This window comes from Clarias gariepinus, chromosome 15 (genome assembly GCF_024256425.1).
Source record: "Clarias gariepinus isolate MV-2021 ecotype Netherlands chromosome 15, CGAR_prim_01v2, whole genome shotgun sequence".
NCBI classification, from domain to species: domain Eukaryota; kingdom Metazoa; phylum Chordata; class Actinopteri; order Siluriformes; family Clariidae; genus Clarias; species Clarias gariepinus.
The window spans coordinates 28,257,757-28,282,813 of NC_071114.1; the positions used below are offsets into that span (position 1 = coordinate 28,257,757).

The 25,057-nt window shown below is 40.2% G+C and overlaps 1 protein-coding gene and 1 long non-coding RNA gene across 2 annotated transcripts in view; both read left to right on the forward strand.

Moving 5' to 3' along the window:
* The window catches only part of mrvi1 (murine retrovirus integration site 1 homolog), a 35,551-nt gene that overhangs the window by 5,561 nt on the left and 4,933 nt on the right, over nucleotides 1–25,057 (forward strand). The window contains exons 5-20 of the mRNA XM_053512704.1: nucleotides 4,646–4,724; nucleotides 4,900–5,053; nucleotides 5,407–5,893; nucleotides 9,408–9,620; nucleotides 16,376–16,482; nucleotides 16,580–16,644; nucleotides 16,980–17,153; nucleotides 17,874–17,951; nucleotides 18,073–18,113; nucleotides 18,205–18,261; nucleotides 18,591–19,001; nucleotides 19,177–19,255; nucleotides 20,253–20,370; nucleotides 20,484–20,514; nucleotides 22,101–22,241; nucleotides 24,331–24,462. Of these exons, the coding sequence (XP_053368679.1) occupies nucleotides 4,646–4,724; nucleotides 4,900–5,053; nucleotides 5,407–5,893; nucleotides 9,408–9,620; nucleotides 16,376–16,482; nucleotides 16,580–16,644; nucleotides 16,980–17,153; nucleotides 17,874–17,951; nucleotides 18,073–18,113; nucleotides 18,205–18,261; nucleotides 18,591–19,001; nucleotides 19,177–19,255; nucleotides 20,253–20,370; nucleotides 20,484–20,514; nucleotides 22,101–22,241; nucleotides 24,331–24,462 (2,367 nt within the window). The remainder of the gene's footprint in view (nucleotides 1–4,645; nucleotides 4,725–4,899; nucleotides 5,054–5,406; nucleotides 5,894–9,407; nucleotides 9,621–16,375; nucleotides 16,483–16,579; nucleotides 16,645–16,979; nucleotides 17,154–17,873; nucleotides 17,952–18,072; nucleotides 18,114–18,204; nucleotides 18,262–18,590; nucleotides 19,002–19,176; nucleotides 19,256–20,252; nucleotides 20,371–20,483; nucleotides 20,515–22,100; nucleotides 22,242–24,330; nucleotides 24,463–25,057) is intronic.
* On the forward strand, nucleotides 74–4,972 carry LOC128542583 (uncharacterized). Its single transcript, XR_008365667.1, has 3 exons — nucleotides 74–198; nucleotides 4,646–4,724; nucleotides 4,900–4,972. It is a non-coding gene; the product is annotated as an uncharacterized LOC128542583 (long non-coding RNA).

Sequence of the window (25,057 nt, forward strand, 5' to 3'; positions counted from 1 at the left end):
TGCACGGAGAGGCACAAAAAGCCTTCTCCTTAAATGGTCAAAGCTCCCAGGAGTCAAAGGGAGGCTGGTGCGTTGAGGGGGGAAAAAAAAAAAAAAAGTCAGGGAAAGGAAAAGGGAGAAAGAGACAAGCTGGAGTAAGAAAGTAGAGAAGAGGACAGAAAGTAGAAGGAGCGTCTGTGATCTGTACAGGACTTTCAGGTAGAGTTTTGCTGCAGATTTTATTTATTACATGCTCGCTCAAATACTTGGACAGCTGAATCTTTTTAGAAACGCACAGATGACTGATGATGTTTTTACTAGCTCAGTAAGTACGCCTGAAAGTCATTAGTGAACCGGAGTGGTGTACTGTACATCATTTTGAATGCAGTGTTGGTTTTCTGTTCTTGCCAGAACTCAAGCTGCATGCCAGTCCATATCATGATGGCTATAAACACGGTTTTATGGTGGCATCGAGATGTTTGCTCAGCTTGTCTCTGCTGGTTATTCATTTATGATGAAGCTTAAGGTGATGCTCACCTGCCATGACTCGGTCGGTCACCACTTCCTCTAGGTGCCATGTACAACCAAATTGTAAGCAAATCTGCTGAGCTGGAACAGCTTACATAACCAGCGGAGACAGAAGGCCGGGTGTTCATTTTCTCATGAAGCCTCGGCGAGAGCTTCTTTGAGGACCCCATGGGACCCGGCAGCCACATGACCCTCTTCGTCCACTCCAGACTTATTTTCTTCTGAGAGCGGACCTTTTTCAGAGCAGGGATGGGCTAAAAATAGCTCTGGTCAATGAGAAGTTCGTCCAGAGAGACACAGAGAGAGAGAGAGAGAGAGAGCAGCAAAGGCACAAATAGGATTTGATTAAACATACTGCTGTCTGCACGTTACACTGCTGAAATGCTGTTTAACATTTTCCCAGCATGCTTTATGATGCAGCCATTAAACATAGACTTAATCCTGGATGACATAATTGTATTAAATGAGCTGGATCCACCAATAAATCTATCAACCCTAAAAAGTAATAATTAGTAATCCTGGGTGAAAAAGTAAACATGGATAGTTTTACACACAAAGTTCTTTCATTACTACTTTAAAGCAGTAAAATAATACATTTTAGTTAAATACTTAAAATATTCTCCATATACCCCTTAGACCGAAAGTCATCGCACCACATTAGCAGATCTTTTAAATAGAAAAAAATAGTCATCATGAGAGCACAGGCCAAAGGATAAGGCAAAGGGGCGGGGTTTCCAAAATGTCAGTTTATATCAGGATGTTTAAAACGCCTACAAAACTGTCAATCAAGTCTGGAGTCATATGCTCGGCTCATCTATTGTTTTCAAAAGAGTATTTTGGCGAATCTGTTACCAAACTATTTAAATATAGATCTCGTGTGTGATGATCAGCATATAGTATCTGGGCCAAAACTGACAAATCCTCTGTGTAGAATGATGAGATCAAAATGAAACAGGAAAGTGTTGCATGGTTTGGCTGTATAACTTCTCCAAATTTAGAACAGGAAGTAAAATATTTCCAAAAATGATTTTGGTGGAAACGGCCAAAGGGTGGATCTTTTGTGGGAATACGTTTTGGTCACATAAGGCAATACAGGGTGCACCAGTGATTACCATGGGGTTGAGTTGAACAACCTGATCATAGAGCAGCAGGCTCTGTTGCAGCTGCTGCAGGTGTAGTCCACGCCCAACTTTGTTTGCACTGGTACCACGCTCTAACCTCTGTGCTCTCCCTCCACTGTTGGCTCATCTAAACCCTGCCTCGAAGGCATTTAGAAGCCTCCAACTATTCCAGCTTTTCTAACTTCACTTGCTGGGTTGATGTCACTAGCCATCAGATCAGATTTTTAGATGTCTTTGCTACAAAGCCAAGGCCTTCCTGAAGGTCTGGCGGCAGTGGCGATCTAACCAATGTCCCTGGGGATTGGGCGGTACTGCATACAGTCAACATAGCTGAGCCAGCTCGAACATCTTCGGATGAGCAAAACAAACATGCTTGGTATTCCCATCTGTACCAGGATGTCCGTGTTTTGAACATGTTCTAATGAAGTGATGCTCAATGTTCCTCTAAGACTGATTCTTGGCCAAGAGTACAGGGTTTGTGTTTCAGTTCTTGGTGTTGGTCATCATGGGGTTGTCCCAAGCCCTCTTGCCTGGCAGGCCAAAGCTGATGTTGCTTTTGCTAATCCATGTGTTTAGCTCACAATCCAGAGGGAGAATGTTGAAGATGGTGAAGCCAATGTAGGTGCGCCACCATTATTAAGTGTGTAATCTCCATCTCCAGGTGAATACAGTGAAGGATTCTGCTGCTGCTGTCTTGGTTCATGAGTGTGTTCTTTGAGTTTGCGAAGCAGTGGGTGACTTGTGGAGTTTCCTTATTTTGTGTAGTCGGAGCAGCAGCGTTCGCAAAAGCATCTCCCTGATTAATCCTCTCCATACAGTTGTCTTTGCTCTGAGGTTTACAAGCTTTAAGAGGTTTCCATTAGAAATTAAAATACAGAAGAGGAGCCATCATACTGAATGATATCTTGTATATCCTCATGAAAAGACAGAATCTTCTTTAGCAGCTTGGCAAAATATCCAGTCCCCTTGCCACAGAGTGGCCACACCTTTTCTTCTGACCAAGTCGAAAAACCTTTCTCCATCATGACATCATCTGGTATTGGGGCTGTTTACAAGGGTGTAATCTTACTTAACCTTGGTCCGATGGCTTTCATGCCTTTGTGGACGATGGAACAGTCAGTGGAGAGTTGTGGACGATCTGACGGAGGTTTAGCCAGTAGTGTAGCCTCAGGGCTGAGTGATCCATTGGGTGTCATTCCTGGCCTTTCTGAGTGCAGTGAGTGTCTTCTCTGAAGGTTTTCTTTTGTTTGCTGCCTGTCTGGGTGCAAATTCTGGTTTTAATTCAGTATTTTTTTCTTTGAAATAGTCTGGGTTCTGCTATTTAGCTCAAAAACTGAAGTGCACAAGGATACATCTAGTCAATATGACCTCAAAACAAGACTTTGTTCGCCTTAGGTAACGTGCAAATAAAGTCAATGTGCTAAATATAACTGCCTCAGTTATTAACTTGCCTAATGTTTCCTCTTCAGCTGCTCTCAGGATCTAACAATGGCTTTCTATAAGCCAGCTTATGTTAGCTAATGTGTGGACACTAAATCAGGGTCTATTTTAATCAATCAAAACTAGCATGAGCCTAGTTCCTATAATTAATTTATTTCTTAGTTAAGCCTTTACTAGTCTTTAAATTTTAATATAATTGCTTCATTTAATGGTAAATAGCTCCTCTCATGACTTCCAATCATGATGCTAACATAAAGTCTAGTTACGGTAATTAATGCTAACAATCATAATGCTCTAGGACTAAATATAAATGCATTTGGGGCTACTGTAGTTCTAGTCATAGGAAATATTGAAAATGCTAGTTGCAGTCATCCCACCAATGTAAAGGAAAGTTCTAGTCATAATGATCATGACTCATCCCAGTCATAATGCCATGTAGTTGCTGGATCCAGCTATTAACGTTAATATAACTGCTAATTCCAGTCATAACGCTAATTTTAATTCTAGTTCTAGTTACAATGATAGTGATTTCTACTTCCATTCATAAAAAGGCTAATAGGGAAACTAGTGCCACACCTTTTGTTTCTAGTCATTAAACCAAATTGAGCGCTAGTTCCCCTTATTAATGCTAACTGCTATTTCCAGACATAATGCTAATTTAAATGCTAATTCGAATCAAGATGATGGTTATCTCTAGTTCCAATTCTAAAACACTAATCTACATGTTAATGCTCATTCTAGCCATAACACAAATATAACCGCTAGTTCCAGCTATTAATGCTAGCATAATTACCAGTTCCAGTCATAATGCTTATTTGAATGCATTTTCTAGTTATAGTTTAAGTGCTCTTCCATTTGTTAAAGGCTAACATGGAAATTACTACCAGTCATAAGGCTAATGAGAGTGTCAGTCATAAAATGTTTGTTTGTTCGTTTCAATTATAAAACACCAATTTGGGTTTGGGGGTTCAGTGGTTATCGCTGCCACCTCGCACCTGCAGGGTTGAGGGTTCGATTCCTTCCCTCTAAGAAAATGAGGCTAATTGGATTAGGCATTTCCAAATTGCCTGAAGTTTGTGAATAAGTGTGTATGCATGTGTGTCCTCAAATGAATTGGCACCCCGTCCCGGGTGTACCCCGCTTTGTGCCCTAAGTCTCCTGGGATAGTCTTCAGGTTCCCCGCAACCCTGTATACAGGACAAAGGGGTATAGATGAGCAATTTGGGCTCTAGTTTAAGTAAAAAAAAAATCAATCAATAACTTGGTCATATGTCTAAATAGTCACATTTCCAAAATATAACCATATTAAAAAAATTTTCAAAATTATTTATCCTTATTTTTTTTAAGGAAATAGTGTACAAGGGTATGAGATTGAATTTGAATGAATCCTGGCTCTTGTGGGACTTTCAGGAGCTTCTCGCTGTTCTCTGGTGGTGTTCGTGTACATACTTTGGCACCAGTTTAGCAACAGCTACTAAAGAAAATGAGAAGGATTATTTATTTATTTATTTATTTTTGACTCAAGTGTTTAAGATCTCATTGAAATCCAAAAGTGTGTGTGTGTGTGTGTGTTTTAGCATGGAAAAGAAACTCTGAAAGACTCTGAACTGGTGGTGAAGTGCGAAATTACTGTTCTCTCAGACTCTTCTTCTTCAGGTACTGCACTCATCATCATCATCATCATCTTCTTCTCACATAATAAGTGTCATCTTGTTTCAGTCTAAAGTCTATTTAGTTTTTTCTAACACAGCTTAAGTGGGAAAAAAAAAACCTTTTAGTCAGCAGGGAAATGAACTCATCTTGATGTTCCTTAAGGTTCCTGTCTTTTTAGATCCTCTTCCTGTGGGACTGGTTCACGAACAAAACGCACCAGAGCACGACTGCAGTGAGAGCGGATCAGCTGCCCACGGCTCTGTACCGGAAACATCCCTGATCGCTGCCTGCGAGGAGCGAACGCACCATGACTCACGGGAGAATAGAGTCGGGTCAGTGTTTACATTCTCCCAGTTCTTGCAGTCTGAGTCGTGTTGGTGTGTGTTTATGTAAAATCCCCTCGCAAAGAGGTGAGACTGTGCAGAAACACCAGAGTTTACATTGTCACCCACTGAAGCTCCGATTAATTACTAGGGGCTCTCTACGAGTTCCTGCTAAAAACCTGAGTGCTTTTAGTTTGGAATAAAAGCCTCATGTGTCACCTTGACCAGGGACATATTTTTGTTGCTTAGGTAATACAACAGGATACGTTCTCTGCTGTTATTATGCACAATGATTAATTGCTTCTAGTAATGTCTGTTTGGTATTTATAAAGGCCAATATTTTCCTCCTGGTTCTGCTTCAGGTCAGAGGAACCAGGCGACGATGACGACGCTTTAAGAAGGTCTGCCAAAAGGAAGAACAGTGGATTTAAACTAGAAGAAACTGATCATGATCAAACTCTCAAGCTAGAGGAGAACGGATATTTCAACCACAAGAGGGGCGACTCAGGAAGGAGCCAAGAATCAGCAAATTCTGGGAGTTCAGAATCAGGGCCGAGCACCAAGTGGGAGGAATTTGAGTGCGTTGAGAAAAAGTGCTCTCCAGATCCGGAGCAGTGTGCCCAAACGTTTCAAATCCTCAACTTCCATTTAAGTGAAGGTGCATCGAAGACGAGCGGAGACTGTGAAGAAGGACCAGCAGCCGAGACAAACAGGAACGTAAAGGATCCAACGAGTAAGTGGACGTTCAACACACAAGAATCAGAGACCAGACAAAGCTCTGATGCATATGAAGCTGGAAGTGTTCACATCTGTCAGACGCACGCTGCAGGAACAGCTGGAACATTAAAGGTAAGGACTTGTATGTTGTCTTCTTAAGTCAGCTGACTTTATGTTAATCACAACAATCATTAAATCCTAGCTGTAAACAATTACTTCCACTGCTGCTTGATGGCTCAGGGATCTCACACCCTGATTAAAGCATGTCGGCCTTTAGGGTTTTTAAATTAGCACGTTTCCCCTGCAAGTGCACGCTGCATATAATGTTTGGCCTCAAGCCTGTCCATATTCGTTTGAACTATTAACAAATATTTGCTCAGTCATCTGGTGATTTCATTTGAGTTATTTTTAAAACTGAAAGGAACATTTAGGTTGCTTTTTCACTGAAAGAACTTGACCCAAGAGTTTTTCATGATATTTGATAATTCCAGTCAATTTCCATTATTTTATTTGGCCAGAATAATCATTGGTACCATAATGGATTATGCCATCTCGGTACCATGAAGCTGTTAATAAATTAATGAAAGCTAATTAAAAAATTAGTCTTTGTAGTTTTTCTGAACAGTGAAAAATAAAATGTAGAATATTCATCTGATAGATTATTTTTTGGATAGAAAGAGCTATAAGTAGAACACGTGGGTACAGTACAATCTGGCAGCCTAATAATTACAGTACCTAAGAAATCCATAAGAACTCTTACTATCATAATAAATTAATGAATAAGCCATAATTAGCTAAAAAACCGATAAAGAACCCCTAAAAATATAATAATCCCTTAATGAACCCCTAATTAACTAATAACCCCATGAAGAATCAGTATTTAGCTAATAAACCATTAAATAAGGCTAATTAACATTTGAGGAAAGAATAATTAGCCAATAAACTCAGAAAGAATACCTAATTAGATACCATAACCATAACGAACCATTAATTAGCTGATAAAACCATGAAGAATCATTAGCTAGCTAATAAAAACATATCCATCCAGGAACCTCTGTAGTCCACCTAAGGACTGTGGACGCCAATGGTGACCGTTTTTAAGACCATGGTAGGACCTCCGCTCAAGACTCACACACTCATTCAGACCCTACGGACAATTTTAGACCGCCAGTTAACTTAATCTGCACGCCTTTAGACTGTGGGAGGAAACCAAAGAACCCAGAGGAAACTCTCCGCACAAGAACGGGAAGAACATGCAAACTCTATGCATACAGACCCCGAGGTGGGAATCGAACCCAGCCCCTGGAGGTGCACGGTGCCGGTACAAAACATTAATTAACTAATAAGAACCATTAGTTCAATAATAAACCGATAAAGAACCATTAATTGACCAATAAAGCCATGAAAAAAGATTTTCGCTCCAAGAATGTACGTGTGTCACTTGGTTATGTATAACCAATTGGCGAAGAACATTACTGCTAGCTGCCAAGGAACAATTATTTATAACTGGTGCCAGCATGGTACTAAATAAAAAATAGGATCCAATTGGAAACTTTGGTAGTGAATCTGTGAGAGGTCAACCAAAAATAACCGTGATGTTTGATAAACAGATCATTTCTTGGAGACTCAGGAGGAGTCATAAAAAATGGGCTGAAAGATGGCGGTTCAAAAAAAAAAAAAAAATTCCATTCGCCTTTTTAACAAACTGGAAAGCTGTTAAAGTAAAAATAAACTCAAGTGTACGTCGTCGGTCTGATTTAACGCATCCGTGTAACAAGATGACTGTGATTCGACCTCCAGATGCACTTTGGTGAAAAATGCCAGCAGGTACGAGGTTGCTTTCCAGCTGACCTGTGATCTTTATAATCTTTGTTTAAAAGGTGACGGTGTTGGACTGAACGCCTCGATGCGCCACACACATGGCCTTTTTTCTGTTTCTGATTCCATAATCACTATTTCTTCCTTTTAAGGCTTACCAGCTCAGAAGTTTCAGCAGATGTGATTAAGAAAAAACGAAGGCATCTGACTAGTTAATACAGAACAGAGAAGGTCAGGAAGGTGTAGATCAGTGCTACTCTGCAGCAAATAACAAGAAGCAGACATGACGAGAACAATACGAAAACTAACACGGAAAAAAAAAAAATGGAAAGCTGCGTGCATTCCAGGTTCGATCTTTCATGTTTAAAAAAAAATATATCCTAAAACTGACAGGCTGGAAGAAAAGAAGAAAAAAAAAGTCACATTTCGATTTTAATTGCCATAGGGGTCATGGACTGGATCTTCACTCATCCGCCGCTTTGCTATCGCACGAATGCACGGAAATGCTCTCTATTCCTTTCCCTGTGCCCTCTCTGCATGATTTCTGCTATAAGAAGTTGATTTAAGTGTATATCTTTCCATAAAACGGTCTCGCTTTTCTCCCCCACATTTTTCCATCTCCAAGAACACAGAAACAGAAACAGTGTCTCCCATTTTTTTGTGTTGTTTGGATTAACCGGAACCCAAAGATAGCTCAGGTAGCACTTGGATGAAATGAAAATAGACGCAAGAGATTCAGGAATTCGTTCCTGCGGGAGTTCGAAGTAGTCTCCCAATTTGGCTTTCATTCCTAGAGCTCCATCTCCGAGAACGCTTTGCGAGAGCTGTTTTATGTGTAACCGGGATACATGATTAAAACACGTTGATGGCTTTATAAACACGGCCTTCAAACGCTGGAACTCCTGCAGTCCGGCTTGTTCAGGGATTTCTGGGATCTTGTTTATCAGGAAGATAGAATCTGTAAGTCTGTGAGCCATGGGCTGCCTGTTTGTTGCTTTTGTGTATATACGTGTTTGGTATTTTTATTTTCGTCACTGTGTGTACTATACTTGGGGTAATGACGTAAAGTATCAGATCAGTATCGGTTTTGCAGGAGGGACCATTTCCTCTCAGGCTCCACTGGTAGATGCAGAGAGATCCTGGGGATATAAGGAAACCGTGAAGGCTGAGCATATTTGATGCCTAAACGCCATAACTGCAAACTTCTGATTAAAGAAACCTATTATTCAAAATTATATAGGTCTCCGATGTGTAAACAAACAAACAAACAAAAAATGCTGTTTGGCTATGGCTTATACAAGCAAATCGAATTTTCCTCTTTTGTGACCTCATATACAAAAAGACTCTCCCTCTGGCTCATTGCAATTTTTTTTTTTACAAACTGGTGCTATTTTTTTTTTGTATTATTTATATTTTCTTTTACAAACTGCTTTTTTAGATTTTACCTCGATTTTCTTCCTAATTTAGTCGCATCTATCACATGTTTCCTTCGAAACACGTGACGCCAGCTGACCGCATCTGCTTGCGCATGCACCATTGAGCACTTTACCACTGCGCCAGTTTCCTCTCACATTCCAAAGACATGCAGATTATATGCAAGTAATTGGCATTCCCAATTTCACTGTAGTGTTTGAATAAGTGTATGTGTGTGTGTGTGTGGATTGGAACCCTGTCCATTGTGTACCCCACCTCGTGCCCTGGGATAGGCTCCAGGCCCCCCACGACAGGAGAAAGCGGTAGAGACAATAAGTGAATTAGGACATGATATGTCATTTAAACATTTGCTTTTTAAACCTGTGTGTTGTGTGTGTGATGTCTTCTGGTGCAGAAAGGAATCTCTGCTGAATGTGAAGAAGCAGAATCTCCAGCTAAACCAGCTTCTCCGAGGTCTTTTCATCTCGCAGTACCGGAGTCCCACACTCCTTTCTTTTTCCCCCGCACTCGCTCTCGCCCTCCGACTCCCCCCACCATGCCCACCCTGCCAGAAGAGGAAGAAGATTCCCCCGAGGAGATCGACAGCGCCTCCAGCTCCCCGTCCTCTGTAAGTTCATCTCAAGATATTGCACAATATTGTATTGGCAATTTTATTGACTGTTTCTCTTATACAATGTAACGTAGAACTGAAATCTTCTGCTGCATAGGGAAAAAATGAGTCACTGATCATCCGCAAGCTTCATTTAGCTCAGGTTTTTTTTTATTATTTTTTAATAAGTGCAAGTTGCTATGAAACAAATGGTTGAAAAGCAGCTGCATGGCCAGGTGTGGCTGGTTCCCTCAATTCTACATGACTATTCAAGCAGATCAAAAGCCTGGACGTGTTCGAGTGTTGCATTTGCATTTGGTAGCTGTTCACCCAAGGCGACACAGTGGTGTAGTGGTTAGGACTATTGCCTTGCACCTCCAGGGTCCGGGATTGATTCCCGCCTCTGTGTGCTTGGAGTTTGCATGTTCTTCCCATGCTTGGTGGGTTTCCTCCGGGTACTCCCACAGTCCAAAGGCCAATTGGCGTTCCCAAATCGCCCATAGTGAGAGTGTGTGTGCCCTACAATAGATCGGGCACCCTGTCTAGAATGTACTCTGCCTCGTGCCCCAAGTCAAGTAAAGTGGATGTTAGTGGAATGCTGTCCATGTCCATGAACACAATTGATGCGGTAGGCGTGGCATTATCAAAGTCTACAGTCAAAAGACAGCTTTATAAAGTAAATAGACACTTCACAACAAGGTGGAAATAGTAAGGCTCAAGAATAGAAAGGGCTTTTAGACTAGATTAGATTAGATTAGACTTTGCCATAAGACTTCTCCAGATTCTTTGGACTGATGAAGTCAAAATCGAAAGTACCAGAACAATGGGAATAGAGAATATCCATGATCCAAAGCATAGCACATCATCTGCCAAATGTGGTGGAGTGTATGGGGTGTATGGGGTGTGTATGGCCGCCAATGGAATCAGGTCACTGGTAATTATTGATGGCCTGGCTGCTAATAAGGATCAATTTTGAAATGCATAGGGCTACTCTCTGCGACGGCGAGTGGACGCCGTTTTATATTCCAGTTGGACAATCACCCCCCCAAAAAAAACATACAGTAAAAGCTACCCAAGGCAAATTATTCACTGGCCAAGTCAGTCTCCCAATAGAGCATGCTTTTCACTTACCGAAGACAACAGAGAAGGCAGAAAGACGCACCAACAAGCCCCACCTGAAGGCTGTTGTTTCATTACAATGTTTCTAATTATGTTTCCATTATTTATGGGTGTGTGATGAGAATGCATCACTTCTGTCAAATCCCTGAAATTAAATGTGAAGGTCTTGACTTTTGCTCATATCTTGCGTTTTTCAGTTCATTTTGGTGCTTTAAGAGGTCAAAGGCCCTCTTTGTTCCCAAATTTATGGACCTCACTGCATGTGCGTGTTTATGTATGTATATGCATCATTACAAATTTAAACAATAATTTCTTACTACACAGGGCGCTGTGCTGCCTGCCAGTGTGTGAATAGGTAGGCATGCACCCCCTGTAGGATTATAGAGGAACTGCCACATATTACCACCTCGAATGCAAACACAAATAAAAAAAAATTATTTATTCTGGACACAGTGTGGCGATGCATACATTGCTACACTAAAAGAATCACAATATATGCATTTTTTTTTTAAATACCTCAAGCATTGCATAGAAAGCACTCTGACTGTTCAGTCATCATTTGTTATTTGGAGCTCTGTGTGTTTTTCCTTTTATGGAGTTTTGCACATATGTCTAAATTTAAATCTGCTGTATTCTGACCATGTGTGGCAGTGTATAGCTGATTTGGCATTCATATACAGTGGTGTGAAAAACTATTTGCCCCCTTCCTGATTTCTTATTCTTTTGCATGTTTGTCACACTTAAATGTTTCTGATCATCAAACACATTTAACTATTAGTCAAAGATAACACAAGTAAACACAAAATGCAGTTTTTAAATGATGGTTTTTATTATTTAGGGAGAAAAAAAATCCAAACTTACATGGCCCTGTGTGAAAAAGTAATTGCCCCCTGAACCTAATAACTGGTTGGGCCACCCTTAGCAGCAATAACTGCAATCAAGTGTTTGCGATAACTTGCAACGAGTCTTTTACAGAGCTCTGGAGGAATTTTGGCCCACTCATCTTTGCAGAATTGTTGTAATTCAGCTTTATTTGAGGGTTTTCTAGTATGAACCGCCTTTTTAAGGTCATGCCACAACATCTCAATAGGATTCAGGTCAGGACTTTGACTGGGCCACTCCAAAGTCTTCATTTTGTTTTTCTTCAGCCATTCAGAGGTGGATTTGCTGGTGTGTTTTGGGTCATTGTCCTGCTGCAGCACCCAAGATCGCTTCAGCTTGAGTTGACGAACAGATGGCCGGACATTCTCCTTCAGGATTTTTTGGTAGACAGTAGAATTCATGGTTCCATCTATCACAGCAAGCCATCCAGGTCCTGAAGCAGCAAAACAACCCCAGACCATCACACTACCACCACCATATTTTACTGTTGGTATGGTGTTCTTTTTCTGAAATGCTGTGTTACTTTTACGCCAGATGTAACGGGACACGCACCTTCCAAAAAGTTAAACTTTTGTCTCGTCGGTCCACAAGGTATTTTCCCAAAAGTCTTGGCAATCATTGAGATGTTTTTTAGCAAAATTGAGACGAGCCTTAATGTTCTTTTTGCTTAAGTGGTTTGCGCCTTGGAAATCTGCCATGCAGGCCGTTTTTGCCCAGTCTCTTTCTTTTGGTGGAGTTGTGAACACTGACCTTAATTGAGGCAAGTGAGGCCTGCAGTTCTTTAGTTGTTGTCCTGGGGTCTTTTGTGGCCTCTCGGATGAGTTGTCTCTGCGCTCTTGGGGTAATTTTGGTCGGCCGGCCACTCCTGGGAAGGTTCACCACTGTTCCATGTTTTTGCCATTTGTGGATGATGGCTCTCACTGTGGTTCGCTGGAGTCCCAAGGCTTTGGAAATGGCTTTATAACCTTTACCAGCCTGATAGATCTCAATTACTTTTGTTCTAATTTTTTTCTGAATTTCTTTGGATCTTGGCATAATGTCTAGCTTTTGAGGTGCTTTTGGTCTACTTCTCTGTGTCAGGTAGCTCCTATTTAAGTGATTTTTTGATTGAAACAGGTGTGGCAGTAATCAGGCCTGGGGGTGACTACAGAAATTGAACTTTTAACTGTGATAAACCACAGTTAAGTTATTTTTTAACAAGGGGGGGCAATTACTTTTTCACACAGGGCCATGTAGATTTGGAGTTTTTTTTCTCCCTTAATAACATAATCTTCATTTAAAAACTGCATTTTGTGTTCAATTATGTTATCTTTGACTAATAGTTAACAGGTTTTGATGAGCAGAAACATTTAAGTGTGACAAACATGCAAAAAAAATAAGAAATCAGAAAGGGGGCAAATAGTTTTTCACACCACTGTATATGTAGAAAAGAAAAAAAAAGTGCTAGAAATGTCGTGTTTAAATGAATAAAAAAGTTAAAAATGTATTAGCATGAATTTCCACTGTATATTCTGCATCACTTTTGTGTTTTTCTGATTTAAAATTCTGTTACTCCAGACTGTACCAGCATTTCATCATGCAAATCATTACACCAAAGTGTTAACCATAGTACAGTGGGGCAAAAAGTATTTATTCAGCCACCAATTGTGCAAGTTTTCCCACTTAAAAAGATGAGAGAGGCCTAAAATTTTCATCATAGGTATACTGTACCTTAACTATGAGAGACAAAATAAGGGGGAAAAAATCCAGAAAATCACATTGTAGGATTTTTAATGAATTAATTGGTAAATTCCTCTGTAAAATAAGTATGTGTTCACCTACAAACAATCAAGATTTCTGGCTCTCACAGACCTGTAACTTCTTCTTTAAGAGGCTCCTCTGTCCTCCACTCATTACCTGTATTAATGGCATCTGTTTAAACTCGTTATCAGTATGAAAGACGCCTGTCCACAACCTCAAACAGTCACACTCCAAACTCCACTATGGCCAAGACCAGAGAGCTGTCAAAGGACACCAGAAACAAAACTGTAGACCTGCACCAGGCTGGGAAGACTGAATCTGCAGTAGGTAAGCAGTTTGGTGTAAAGAAATCGACTGTGGGAGCGATTATTAGAAAATGGAAGACATACAAGACCACTGATAATCTCCCTCGATCTGAGGCTCCACGCAAGATCTCACCCCGTGGGGTCAAAAAGATCACAAGAACTGTAAGCAAAAATCCCAGAACCACACGGGGGGACCTACTGTAGTGAATGACCTGCAGAGAGCTGGGACCAAAGTAACAAAGGCTACCATCAGTAACACACTGCACCGCCAGGGACTCAAATCCTGCAGGGCCAGACGTGTCCTCCTGTTATATGTCCAGGCCCGTCTGAAGTTTGCTAGAGAGCATTTGGATGATCCAGAAGAGGATTGGGAGACTGTCATATGGTCAGATAAAACCAAAATAGAACTTTTTGGTAAAAACTCAACTTGTTGCTGAGCACGGGGGTGGAAACATCATGCTTTGGGGCTGTTTTTCTGCAAAGGGACCAGGACGACTGATCGATGTAAAGGAAAGAATGAATGGGGCCATGTATCGTGAGATTTTTATTGAAGACCTCCTTCCATCAGCAAGGGTATTTAAGATGAAACGTGGCTGGGTCTTTCAGCATGACAATGATCCCAAACACACCGTCTGGGCAATGAAGGAGTGGCTTTGTAAGAAGCATTTCAAGGTCCTGGAGTGGCCTAGCCAGTCTCCAGATCTCAACCTCATAGAAAATCTTTGGAGGGAGTTGAAAGTCCGTGTTGCCCAGCGACAGCCCCAAAACATCACTCTAGAGGAGATCTGCATGGAGGAATGGGCCGAAATACCACCAACGGTGTGTGAAAACCATAGTTGTGGTATACCTACTGTATGATGAAAATTATCTCATCTTTTTAAATTGGAGAACTTGCACAATTGGTGGCTGAATAAATACTTTTTTGCCCAACTGTATCTTGTTTCCTATATTGTCTCTGTGTCGCAGGTTCATCTTCTGTTCTGTTCCCCTCAGAAAACACTCTGCTGTGTCACGGTTTCATTAAAGCCACATCATTATTCTTAAAAGAGAAGAAACATCCCACACAGATGCTCATAAAGTTCAGGATCCAGATAAGATTCCACTCGGGAACTATATTAAACTCCTAAAATCTAATCTCTGATTTTAAGGCAGAAGCAAATAAAAGTGGCTTTCCACTCTATGCGATAGCGGGTTTGAGAGACGACCTCCCAACAGCGAGCGTAATTCTGCCGTGTTGTGATGGAGAGCTCGATATCATAAATCATCACAGGGTTTAAAAATACAAAAGATCTTGTTGAACTTTCTCGCCAAGGAATGTTGGTTCTCCCATGAGACCAATCTGGCTTTGTGTGTTTTGTCTCATGGGATTTTAAGTTTTCATTTTTCTGTGAACGTTTTGGTAAAGGTTAAAACAATATTGTTAGGTGGTGGAATGAACTTCCTCTAGATGACTGTACAGCCCAGATTCTTAGGTATTTGGGTTAAACACCAAAAAAAAAAAAACTTATTGTTACTTACAGTTAGTAACCCAGTGTAAGGATCTATCTAATGGCAGAAACTTCAAAGCACTTTTGAAAGTCGCTCTGGATAAGAGAGTTTGCCAAATGCCTAAATGTATTGTGGCATGATTTAAAAGGTTTCATCCTGTTGGGGATCACAAGTTCAAATCCCATTAATGGCAGGGACAACTGCAGCCAATGTCTGGATAGAGGAGATGGCATACTCTCTCGTTTCAATCACAGTGACACAATCCCATAGAGGCTATCTGTGAACTGATGTAATTGGCAGAGAGGGCCAAGAGAACTTTCCTCTGGATTTTTTTTAGCTATATGCGTCTATGTAAAATATGTTCACTTTATTATGCATGTATGTTGAAATGTTCACAAACCATATAAATACCTGTTATAACCTACAGGATCTATACATACTTTTTCCTCTTTTTATTCCTTTCTCTTAATCGTGTCATATATGACTATTTCCTTAATAGATCAACACCCCAGGGATCCCCTTAAGGGCATGTGTTAATGCTCCAGCTAAAATAAACCCCTTGGATAAAGCATTTTTTTTTCATTTTTGAGTTTACATCTGATTCACTCCTTTTCCGAACTCACCATTTCAGTGTCTATGTAAAGATGCTGCTGCTGAGCCAGAGAACAGCTCAGAACAGTCAGTGGGTCGAGGGTGATCTTTTTCACATTAGGGGTGAAATCTCATTGGCTTGTTTAAGCCTCGGCCAATACAATAATGGAAAATTAACGAAAATCAGAGAATGTTTTATTTGTTTGTTTTTGTTTATACGTGGACACTGGAGACGTTGAGTTTTTAATTTATGGGCACTGGAGACTCTATACTATCTTACTATCTATAAATGTTAAAAATCAACAATATATCAGCTTACAACATGTTTTTATCTGCTTAGCCTTAAACCAGGGATCTCCGACTCCAGTCCTGGAGTTCCAGTGTTTGACACAGTTTTTTTGATTTAACGATTCTTCTGCTCAAACACAACTAATTCAACTAATCTGTGAATTGCTGGGTTCAGAGGGTGTGTTTAGGTGTCAGTGAATTACAAACTGACCTGCACCCTGACCCTCCAGTACTGGAGTTGGAGATCTGACTGTGTCTAAGCCTTTGTTTCTATCGAAACAGCAGCTGTTCTTCTGATTCAAGAATTCAACACATCATTGATGAGTGTATTAGATTAGATGTGTTTTTTGTGCTTTTCAGGTTATGCCCGTCGAATCCAAACTAGTGAACGTAACCCTGTTACCTCCTGCAATCGTCCTGCCGAGGCAAGTCAGCAAGCAGGATCCAAGGCCTGTGGAGAAAGCCAGGTTTGTTTGATTTACTCCTCAAGCTGGACGCCATTAAAGACACTTTCTTCCACCAACTTGCAGCTGTAATATATATATTTATGTTTATTCGTTTCAGACCACACAGCCCGAGACCTCGGCTTTCAAGGAACGCCAGCTCCTCTGGGCCAATCACTACAGTAGGTACGTTACTCAAGCTTAATCCCAGAGTTTATCACATGCTAAATATGTTGTTTTATTTCTTGTAACTTACTGTACAGTCTGGATACAGAAACTGGATCTTCCTTTCAGAACATGTTTTTTTTGGATTCAGTTAGAACCCCAGCATGTACAGCTATGGAACAGGCCCTCGTAATTGTCTATATTTGGTCATTATAGAAGTAGGAAACAGAGTCCAGTTGTGAGGCTATTTTGGGAAAAACAAATGCAAGAGGCTGAGATGAGCATGTTCTGATTTAGTTTCTTTTGGCATAAAGCTGTAACAAAAAGGTGATCCAGATAATGCATGTGTGGGACAGATAATGATGGTCACGTGATAGACCTGGTAAAAGATACGCTTCCAGAGATGCAGCTGTCTGATGAGGACCGGCAGAAGAACCTGGAGCTGCTGGAGGAGGCAAAGAAAGTGAGCGATCGTTTCCTGACCCGTAGGGGACGTCGTTCTACGTGTAGCCTCACGGACTCTCCTACAGGTAACAGTAACGCCCACACCCAACCAGCTTTATAGACGTCGAATCAATCCATAAGGTTGCGCTACGGCTGGGCGACATGCAGTGCATGCTTAGGTAGGAAAATAATCAAAGGTAAGGTGGTGCGATGATGCATAATGCAAATCCTGCTAAACTACTGCCACTCTAAAGTTGATTATTTTCCAGTAAAAGCACATCCTGAAGTGTTTGTGTCCTGTTATAATACAGCATGCCTTACACGTTGTACTTGTCCTCACTTATCTTATAGCCAGAGGTGGGCAAAGTGCCTGTACGCGAGTAAAAGTTCAGACTCTCTAGGATTCTAAAGTCTTTTCCCCGATGCAGAAACGTGGTGAAGTAAAAGTACAGGCATTTAGAGCGGAGTAAAAGTGAAAAGTATCCTCTAATTAAACTACTAAGCAATAAGTAAAGTACAGATGCGTGAAATGTGTATTTAAGTACAGTAACACATGTAATCAGTTCCTTTCCACCTCTGATTATAAAACAGTTGTTTACTTAATAGCCTTTTTTTTTTTTTTTAGTTCTCTCTAAAATAAAAAAATGCATTAAATTTACTTTGATTTGATTACGTCTGCTAGATCAGCCAGCTCTGCTCCACTCTCAAGTTTCTCATACACTCCTAGTTTAAAACTGTGAACTCTGTACAGCCAAAAAGAATCACTTGTGCATGCAAATTCAATCCAACTCAGTGTCCTGTTTCAGCTCTGTCGCCCAACCCGACTCCAGGCTCCTCTCCCGTCCCCTCCAGAAGCAGCTCCACCTCTGCACCACCACAAATAGGTTATACACACTGTTCACTACAACTAACGACTTAAACGTTTTTTTATTTTTTATTTATTAAATACATTGTGCCACTGATTTTATTTATTTATTTTTATTTTTTTAATACCTTCATCCACAGAAGTTTTAGCAAATCCTCCTTCAAGCCCGTCTCCAAGTCAGGTTGGTTGTCATTAATTAATAAATTGAATTTCTATCACTACATCTCAAGATTTTTTTGTATTGCTATATTACTGATGGTTTGTTTGGGCAGAGGTTGGAGGTGCCTACGGTGTCTGACCACGGGGAAGCAAACAAACCCGAGCAGGAGGTCAGTCTAGCTTCTCATCATGCATGTTTATGTAACCGAGAAAGTAAGTTTACTCATGTTATTTAGCGGTTAAATGGCTCAACATATAATCTTTAAGGGATTTTACTTGGAGATGGATCTGATGTTCAAAATAGGATCTTTTGTAACGTTATATTAAAATCAATGGTTCTACTGATGTACTGTAGCACATCAAGAATTCCCTAAAGTTTCTTACCTTATTATAAAGGCAAATCTAAAAGTCTAAGCCATACACATAATATATGTGCAAGGAGGTGTTTGTCTTAAAATGGACCAGGACCAAACTCAACCGTGTTCCTCTCCGCGTGTAGACTCTGAAGAAGCTTGTAGAGTGGAAACCACCTGAGAAACGTAAGGTTTCCTCTGGCACCCTGACCCCTCGCCACACCGCCTCCACGTCCCCAAAGGATAGCTCAGTGATGTGCGTCCTCACAGACAGGGGAAAAAAGCCAACGCCACCTGAAGTGGTCCAGAAACCAGACAGTCAGATTCCAGCAGCTGGAGTTGCCAAGCCGGTACCACGACCAACCATGCAGCAAGCTCCGTGCACAGCGGAGATCAAGACCATCGGGGCTTTTCCGCCTCTCATGAGGGCTGTTTCCTGGGATATTGTGGGCTCCCTGAACATGAGGAACGGAGGACCAACAGGAGAAGACGGTCCCTCTTACTCTGAAAACCTGAAGCCTCCTGCGCACACCCAGAAATTGTCCAAAATGCGTGAGGTAATTCTGAAATTTGACGTTACTGCCTTTTGGTGATATTTCTAACCCGGTTAAAATTCTAGGACTTTACAAGTTTTTCCTTTACAAAAAGATTACACTGAGTTTGTTTGTTGGTCTGATGTGGCTGAGTAATGACATAGAAAAGAGCTCATGGGAATTGTTTATCGCTGTTCAGGAAAATAAGCTACTGAGGAACCAGAGCATTTCAGGATCAAAGCTCCCGGAACTGTGTGAGACGGCTGAACAAGACCGAGGTGCGACCCAAGAATTAGCATTTACCACAACACACATGATTTAATCATAGAATAAATGTAAAGTGCATGCAGTTCCATGCACAGACCAAAAGGTGGCAATGTATGGCATTACGAGGACATACAGTACACATACGTATACTTTACATATATACTGTATATGTATGTATATAAATATATTTTGCCACATACACAGTACAATATGCAGTAAAATGCAACCGCCCATGACTTTAAAAAAAATTTAGTCAGCCAAAAATGTATACAAACCTTAGGAAAAAAGGAATAGTATGATGTACATTATATTTAAATAATAATATAATGTTATCATAATGTTATTATATATATACATCAATATATAATGTATAGCAATAAATATTTAATTTAAAAAAATTAGCAAGTTTTTTTCTTTTCCTGAAGTGTATACACATTTTTTGGATAACTTGGTGTGTGTGTGTACAGTATATGTGACATCCCTTGCAAAGGTCTTTGTTTTTGTTTAGTGACTGATTTTCTACATTCTACAACAATACTTGACATTTCAAAACTATGAAATAACACATGGAATTAGGTAATTATGTAACAACAACAGCAGTCAGTTGGTATTTAAAGACATGAAGGTCAGCTGTTCTGGAGTAGTTCTTGCAAGAATAGTACTGTTAAGTGCATTTGCAAAACCTATTAAGCACCATGATGAAACTGTCTCTCATGAAGACCTTCTCAGGAAAGTTCATTTAGAGTCACCAGCCTCAGAAATCACCAATTAACAACCAGCACCTCAGATTAGAGACATTATGAAGGATTTACAGAGCAGAGGTAGCAGATATACATCTCATTATCGACTGTTCAGAGGAGATTATTGCATATTTTGGACACCTTCGGTATTGTTTTACAGTGTAGAAAGAAAAAAGAAAATCAGGAATGACCATGGAGTGAGAAAGTGATCCCAAACTTTTAAGCTGTAGTGTACATATAATAACACATGGCTTGTTGTGACTATCAGATCATTCGCCTTCGATAACCGAGTCCACAGTGGCCGCGGACTCCAAAGAGAACGCCATGCCCAACATATCAGACATCATGCTCCGCAAGCTCAAACTACACCGAGGATTACCAGGCTGGTGAGCATTACATGCATTATGAAATCTATATTTATTTCTTGTCATACAATATAATATTTTTGCCACCTGTATCAGTAGAACCACAATCTAAATATCCATGTCCTTGGTTTCAGCGCCCCCCCGCTCACTGAGAAGGAAGTCGAGGTGGGTGTCTCATCATGGCGTTTCACTTTGTGGATATTCTTTCCTCTTACTTGTGTGTGTGTGTGTGTGTGTGTGCGCGTGTGTGCGTCTCAACAGGTTTGCGATTTAGGAAGCTCTAATCTTTCCTGGTTGATATTGTTAATAGTTCTAGACAACAGTACTGTTTCATTTATATGAATATTTTCATATAATGAAAATCGCTAGGTAGTAAAAATATAACATGACACAATGCAAACTTTGGTATAAACTATTTTATTTGCCTATACATGCTACATAATCAACAGTGCGTTCACAAACTTTTATAGCTAGGGATTGCAGTAATTTGAATTTGTCATTATTTAAATGTCTATATAGTCGTATTCTAACTGTTTATCATCACTGTGTTTCCGAATTGTTCACCTACAGTTCAAGCTGCTGCTAAAAAGTGCTAACTTTATTGTTGAGATATTTATCATTGTATAATAGACTAATAATAATAATAATCTTAATAATAAATGTATTAACTTCGATAATAGTGGATTGATTTCTACTGCTTTAAAGTAGAACAGGACTGTATGTCTCCAAACCCTCCTTTGAGAACAACTAGCTTACATATTTAAGCATAAATACAATAAGATAAGATATTATCGAACAGCAGAAAAGATAGATAATTTATTGTAAAGGAATCTTACAATTAGTTTGAGATTAATCATAACTCTAAACAGAAAAAAACAGTAGCATGTTCATCAGTATAATGTGTAACTGTTTAGGGAATAAAAACCTGCTCAATAAAACGTATAAAGAATTTATTTCCCCTGTATTCGAGTTCAGATCTGGATATTGTTTATGCAAACCAAATGTCCTGGAGCTTTACTTCGTGCCAGAGTGGGAAGGTCGGAAAGCTCGACCCACCAGAGAGAGTTGATTAAACCCTATTAGAGGTGGGATTACGAGGCTGATTCGAAGGATACATTTTTAATTACACTGCGATGAGTCATAACAGACTTTCTAGTGTTTTGCCACCGTTTCCCTGAAAGTATTTTTGAAAATATTAATGCGTGGAAAAATCCATGGCACTCTCAAGCCCCATCTAGGATGAGACAAACTGCAGGTCCTTGGTGCTTTCCTGTCCCTTATGTGGAAGCACAGACATGCCTCGATGTCTGGATCCCAGGATGACGCTAGCAAGCTGGCTAAGGTCACGGCCTGGTATTCTGCTCTCGGTGGCTTTTCCATCCCTGACATTCATGCTTGGCTATTTGCTTGGGTCATAACCGTAAAAAAACAGGGGCTTTCAGGACATTTCTGCATCTCTAAATCCATCTGTGCTTTGAACTCATCTCTAATGAGCTGATTACTAAAGGGCATAACAGGGTGTTATTGTTCTCCTGGACGGTTTATAGGGCATGCTGCGTAGATCAGATGCCAATATTTTCTTTTTGTTGTCCTCCTCATAGAGGACATTCCATTCTGTGTTTCTGACCTTGTTTATGACCGTCACCTTGTATACTGGTTTCCATTTGAACCTTTATATTTCCTGGGTTTTTTGTGCATGTTAACTTTTCTTTTGGCTGACGAATGACGCAAGATGCATCCTCTCCCTGCAGAATGCCTTTGTGCAGCTGTCTCTAGCATTTCGCAACGACAACTACACGCTGGACACGAGGCTGAAGCAAGCTGAGAGGGAGCGCAACCTTACAGAGGAGAACACTGACAAGGAACTGGAAGAGTTTAGAAACTCACTGAAGGTGAGTCTAGTAAGGGAAAAAAAGTTGAGATACCTTTATGGGGATGTGATAACGGGGGAGCGGTGTTATTTCACGTCATATCATTTTTAACTACCAAATGTGGTTGCGCTAGAAAGGCACTAGAAACTAAAAACCTAGTGGTCGAACTAGAACCTAAAAACGTTAGGAGCCCCTGATTTAACATAAGACCTTCACGAGGGGAATTTAAAATGGGATTTGGGATTTACCGAGGTCAGTCTTGGGAGTGCAACCTTACGGAGAAGAATTGAGAAGTTTTACAGAAGACAAGCCTCAAAGTGTCCAAAAGACTCCATATTCCTCGTAGTGACAGAATTATAGAAGAGCCAGAATTGAGCCTTGAGGCACACCACACAATGATGTACAAGACATTTGAAATGTTTTTTCCCTGCTTCTGTGTAATATTTACTGCCCAATGGATTAATGTTTTAAAAGCAATGGATTAATGTCTAGGATTAAACCATGTAAGATGATAATCAACTGTAATAATCAAAAGCTAAAATAGTCAAGAACTACAAGGAACTGGATTTTAAAATAAAATAAAAGGTCAGCCTAGTAGGGAAAAAGACTCCATGGACATTGAATAATTTTTGACCAAGACTTGAGCCATGAGGCACACCAAGTGACCACTGTATGACACATTCAGGTACAAGTCCATTGCTTCACTCCCTGTTCTCCCATGATTGTGTGCCCCTACATATCTTCAAGATGATCTGTAAATATGCTGATTCAGAGCTGAGATACTGTATGGTGTTCCTCCAACAACCTCACCTGTAATACCAAGAAAATGGATATCCAGAAACCAAAAATCAGAAGACACTGTCCCATCTACATCAACAGAACTAGAGTGGAACGTTTCCCAGGCTTAAATTTTCTAGGTATTCACATCACTGAGGAACTATCTTGGATCTGGTTAGAAAAGCGCAACACCGTCTTTACTTGTGAATGAAGAAAGGTTATCTGTCTCCCTAGACACTAGAAAGCTTTTACCGTTGCATCAGTGAAAGCATCCTGACCAACTCTTATATAGTCTAGTTTTGAAGCTCCATAGTCTCAGAAAGGAAAAGGAAGGTGAAAACCATCTAGCACATCATTGGCACCCAACTACCGCCACTGAACACCATCACCCTAACAGATGTCTTTGCAGAGAGACTCCTCCCACCCAAGCCACAACTTCTTCCTTCCAAGAGAAGGTATAAGAACATTTACACCAGAACCAGAAGATTCCAGTCCAGCTTCTTTTCCACAACTACAGTATCACACTGCTAAACTCTACACTACTGTTAAACCACTTATACCTTATTACCTAAAATAATATCTTACAACTGTATTTTTCTGGACTTCTTTCCCATATTATCCAAATATATATACTAAACTGTAGATTTCGATATATCCCTAGACTCTCATATAATAGAAATACAATTTATTTCTATATACATTGTAAATAATAATTCGGTGCTGATTTCTTTTGTATATTCAATGTATATAAATGTATGTTCAATTTCTTTTTTCTATGCTATTCTGGAATTTCCTCCAGGATCATACACACACAAACACACAATTTTATAGATATTGCATATATTCCTGTTCATATCCCTTTTGCACTTCATACAGTATCCTTATCTATTCTGTAGTTATTGCATATACTTATGATTCACTACATATATAAGCTTTACCCTGTGTGTGTATATACTGTATATTCTTATACAGAAAGCAAAGAAGCCCATTACAGGAACAGGTCTAGTAAAATCTTGTGGTCAGCTTTTCGGAAGGTGGAACATGGACATTGTCTGGATTTACTCATGTATTTTGTAGGCAGTATCAGAACTGTCATTCCTTTGTGCCACTCGGCTATTTGCAATGTAAATAATTAGCTTTGGGTGGATGAAAAAACTCTTCGGTTCCTTTGGGTGTGATAAGGACTTCATTGTTGGAGCTGTGAGAAGAGAAGCCTTCAGAGATAGAAGAGTTGATGGGCATATCAGCTTTGCTGCATAAGCAGTCGTGTTGAACTCCCAACAGGCCAACGAGGCAAATGCTCACGTCTGTTTTTTTTTTATATGCATTTCAGAGCACAGTCTCTCTATGGCAGAACGTAGAGCAGAGGGAGTTCTATCAGCGTCTCATCGAAACCATATCTGTGCTTCACCGCCTCACAAACCGCCTGTCTAGCCGGGCAGAGATGGTGGGAGCGGTGCGACAGGTAAAACGATCCACTCTCTGCTGTAAGACCTCCGTAAATAAACTCCTAATGCCCAAATTTATATTCTGTGCGAGTGGCTTAAGAGGAACAGGAATGTGCCTTTTTCCCAGCAGATAAGATATGTTTGTGAAAGATGGAGCTCAATGTTATTCTTGCCCTCAAGGTTAATGTGCGAGCCAAAGTAAACTTTGTGAATGGAGAAGCACTGAGAAGTGCTTGGGTGCATGTTGCCCGGGGTAACGCTGTTAATCTTAGACTCTGCATACTTCAGGGACTGCTATAAGTGTTCTTCGTTCCATTAGCTGTCTGTACACCAACTTCTAGTAGTTTAGCTCTGAATGCCTCAATGACATTGCATTTCTCTCTACATAATGTCACAAAATTAAAAATAAGGTAGAAACAGCAGAACTGTCAGAATAGTACGCGAATTCAGGGAATTAAAAAATATATCCACTAATTCAGTTTTTGAACAACTTTAGTATATTTATTTTCCCCTAAATAGTAGCTTAATATAAACTCAAGCAACCTCTGACCCAGAAGATACTGAGGATGAAACAATTAACACGTTCATGTTAATAAGCATGGTCTTCATTTT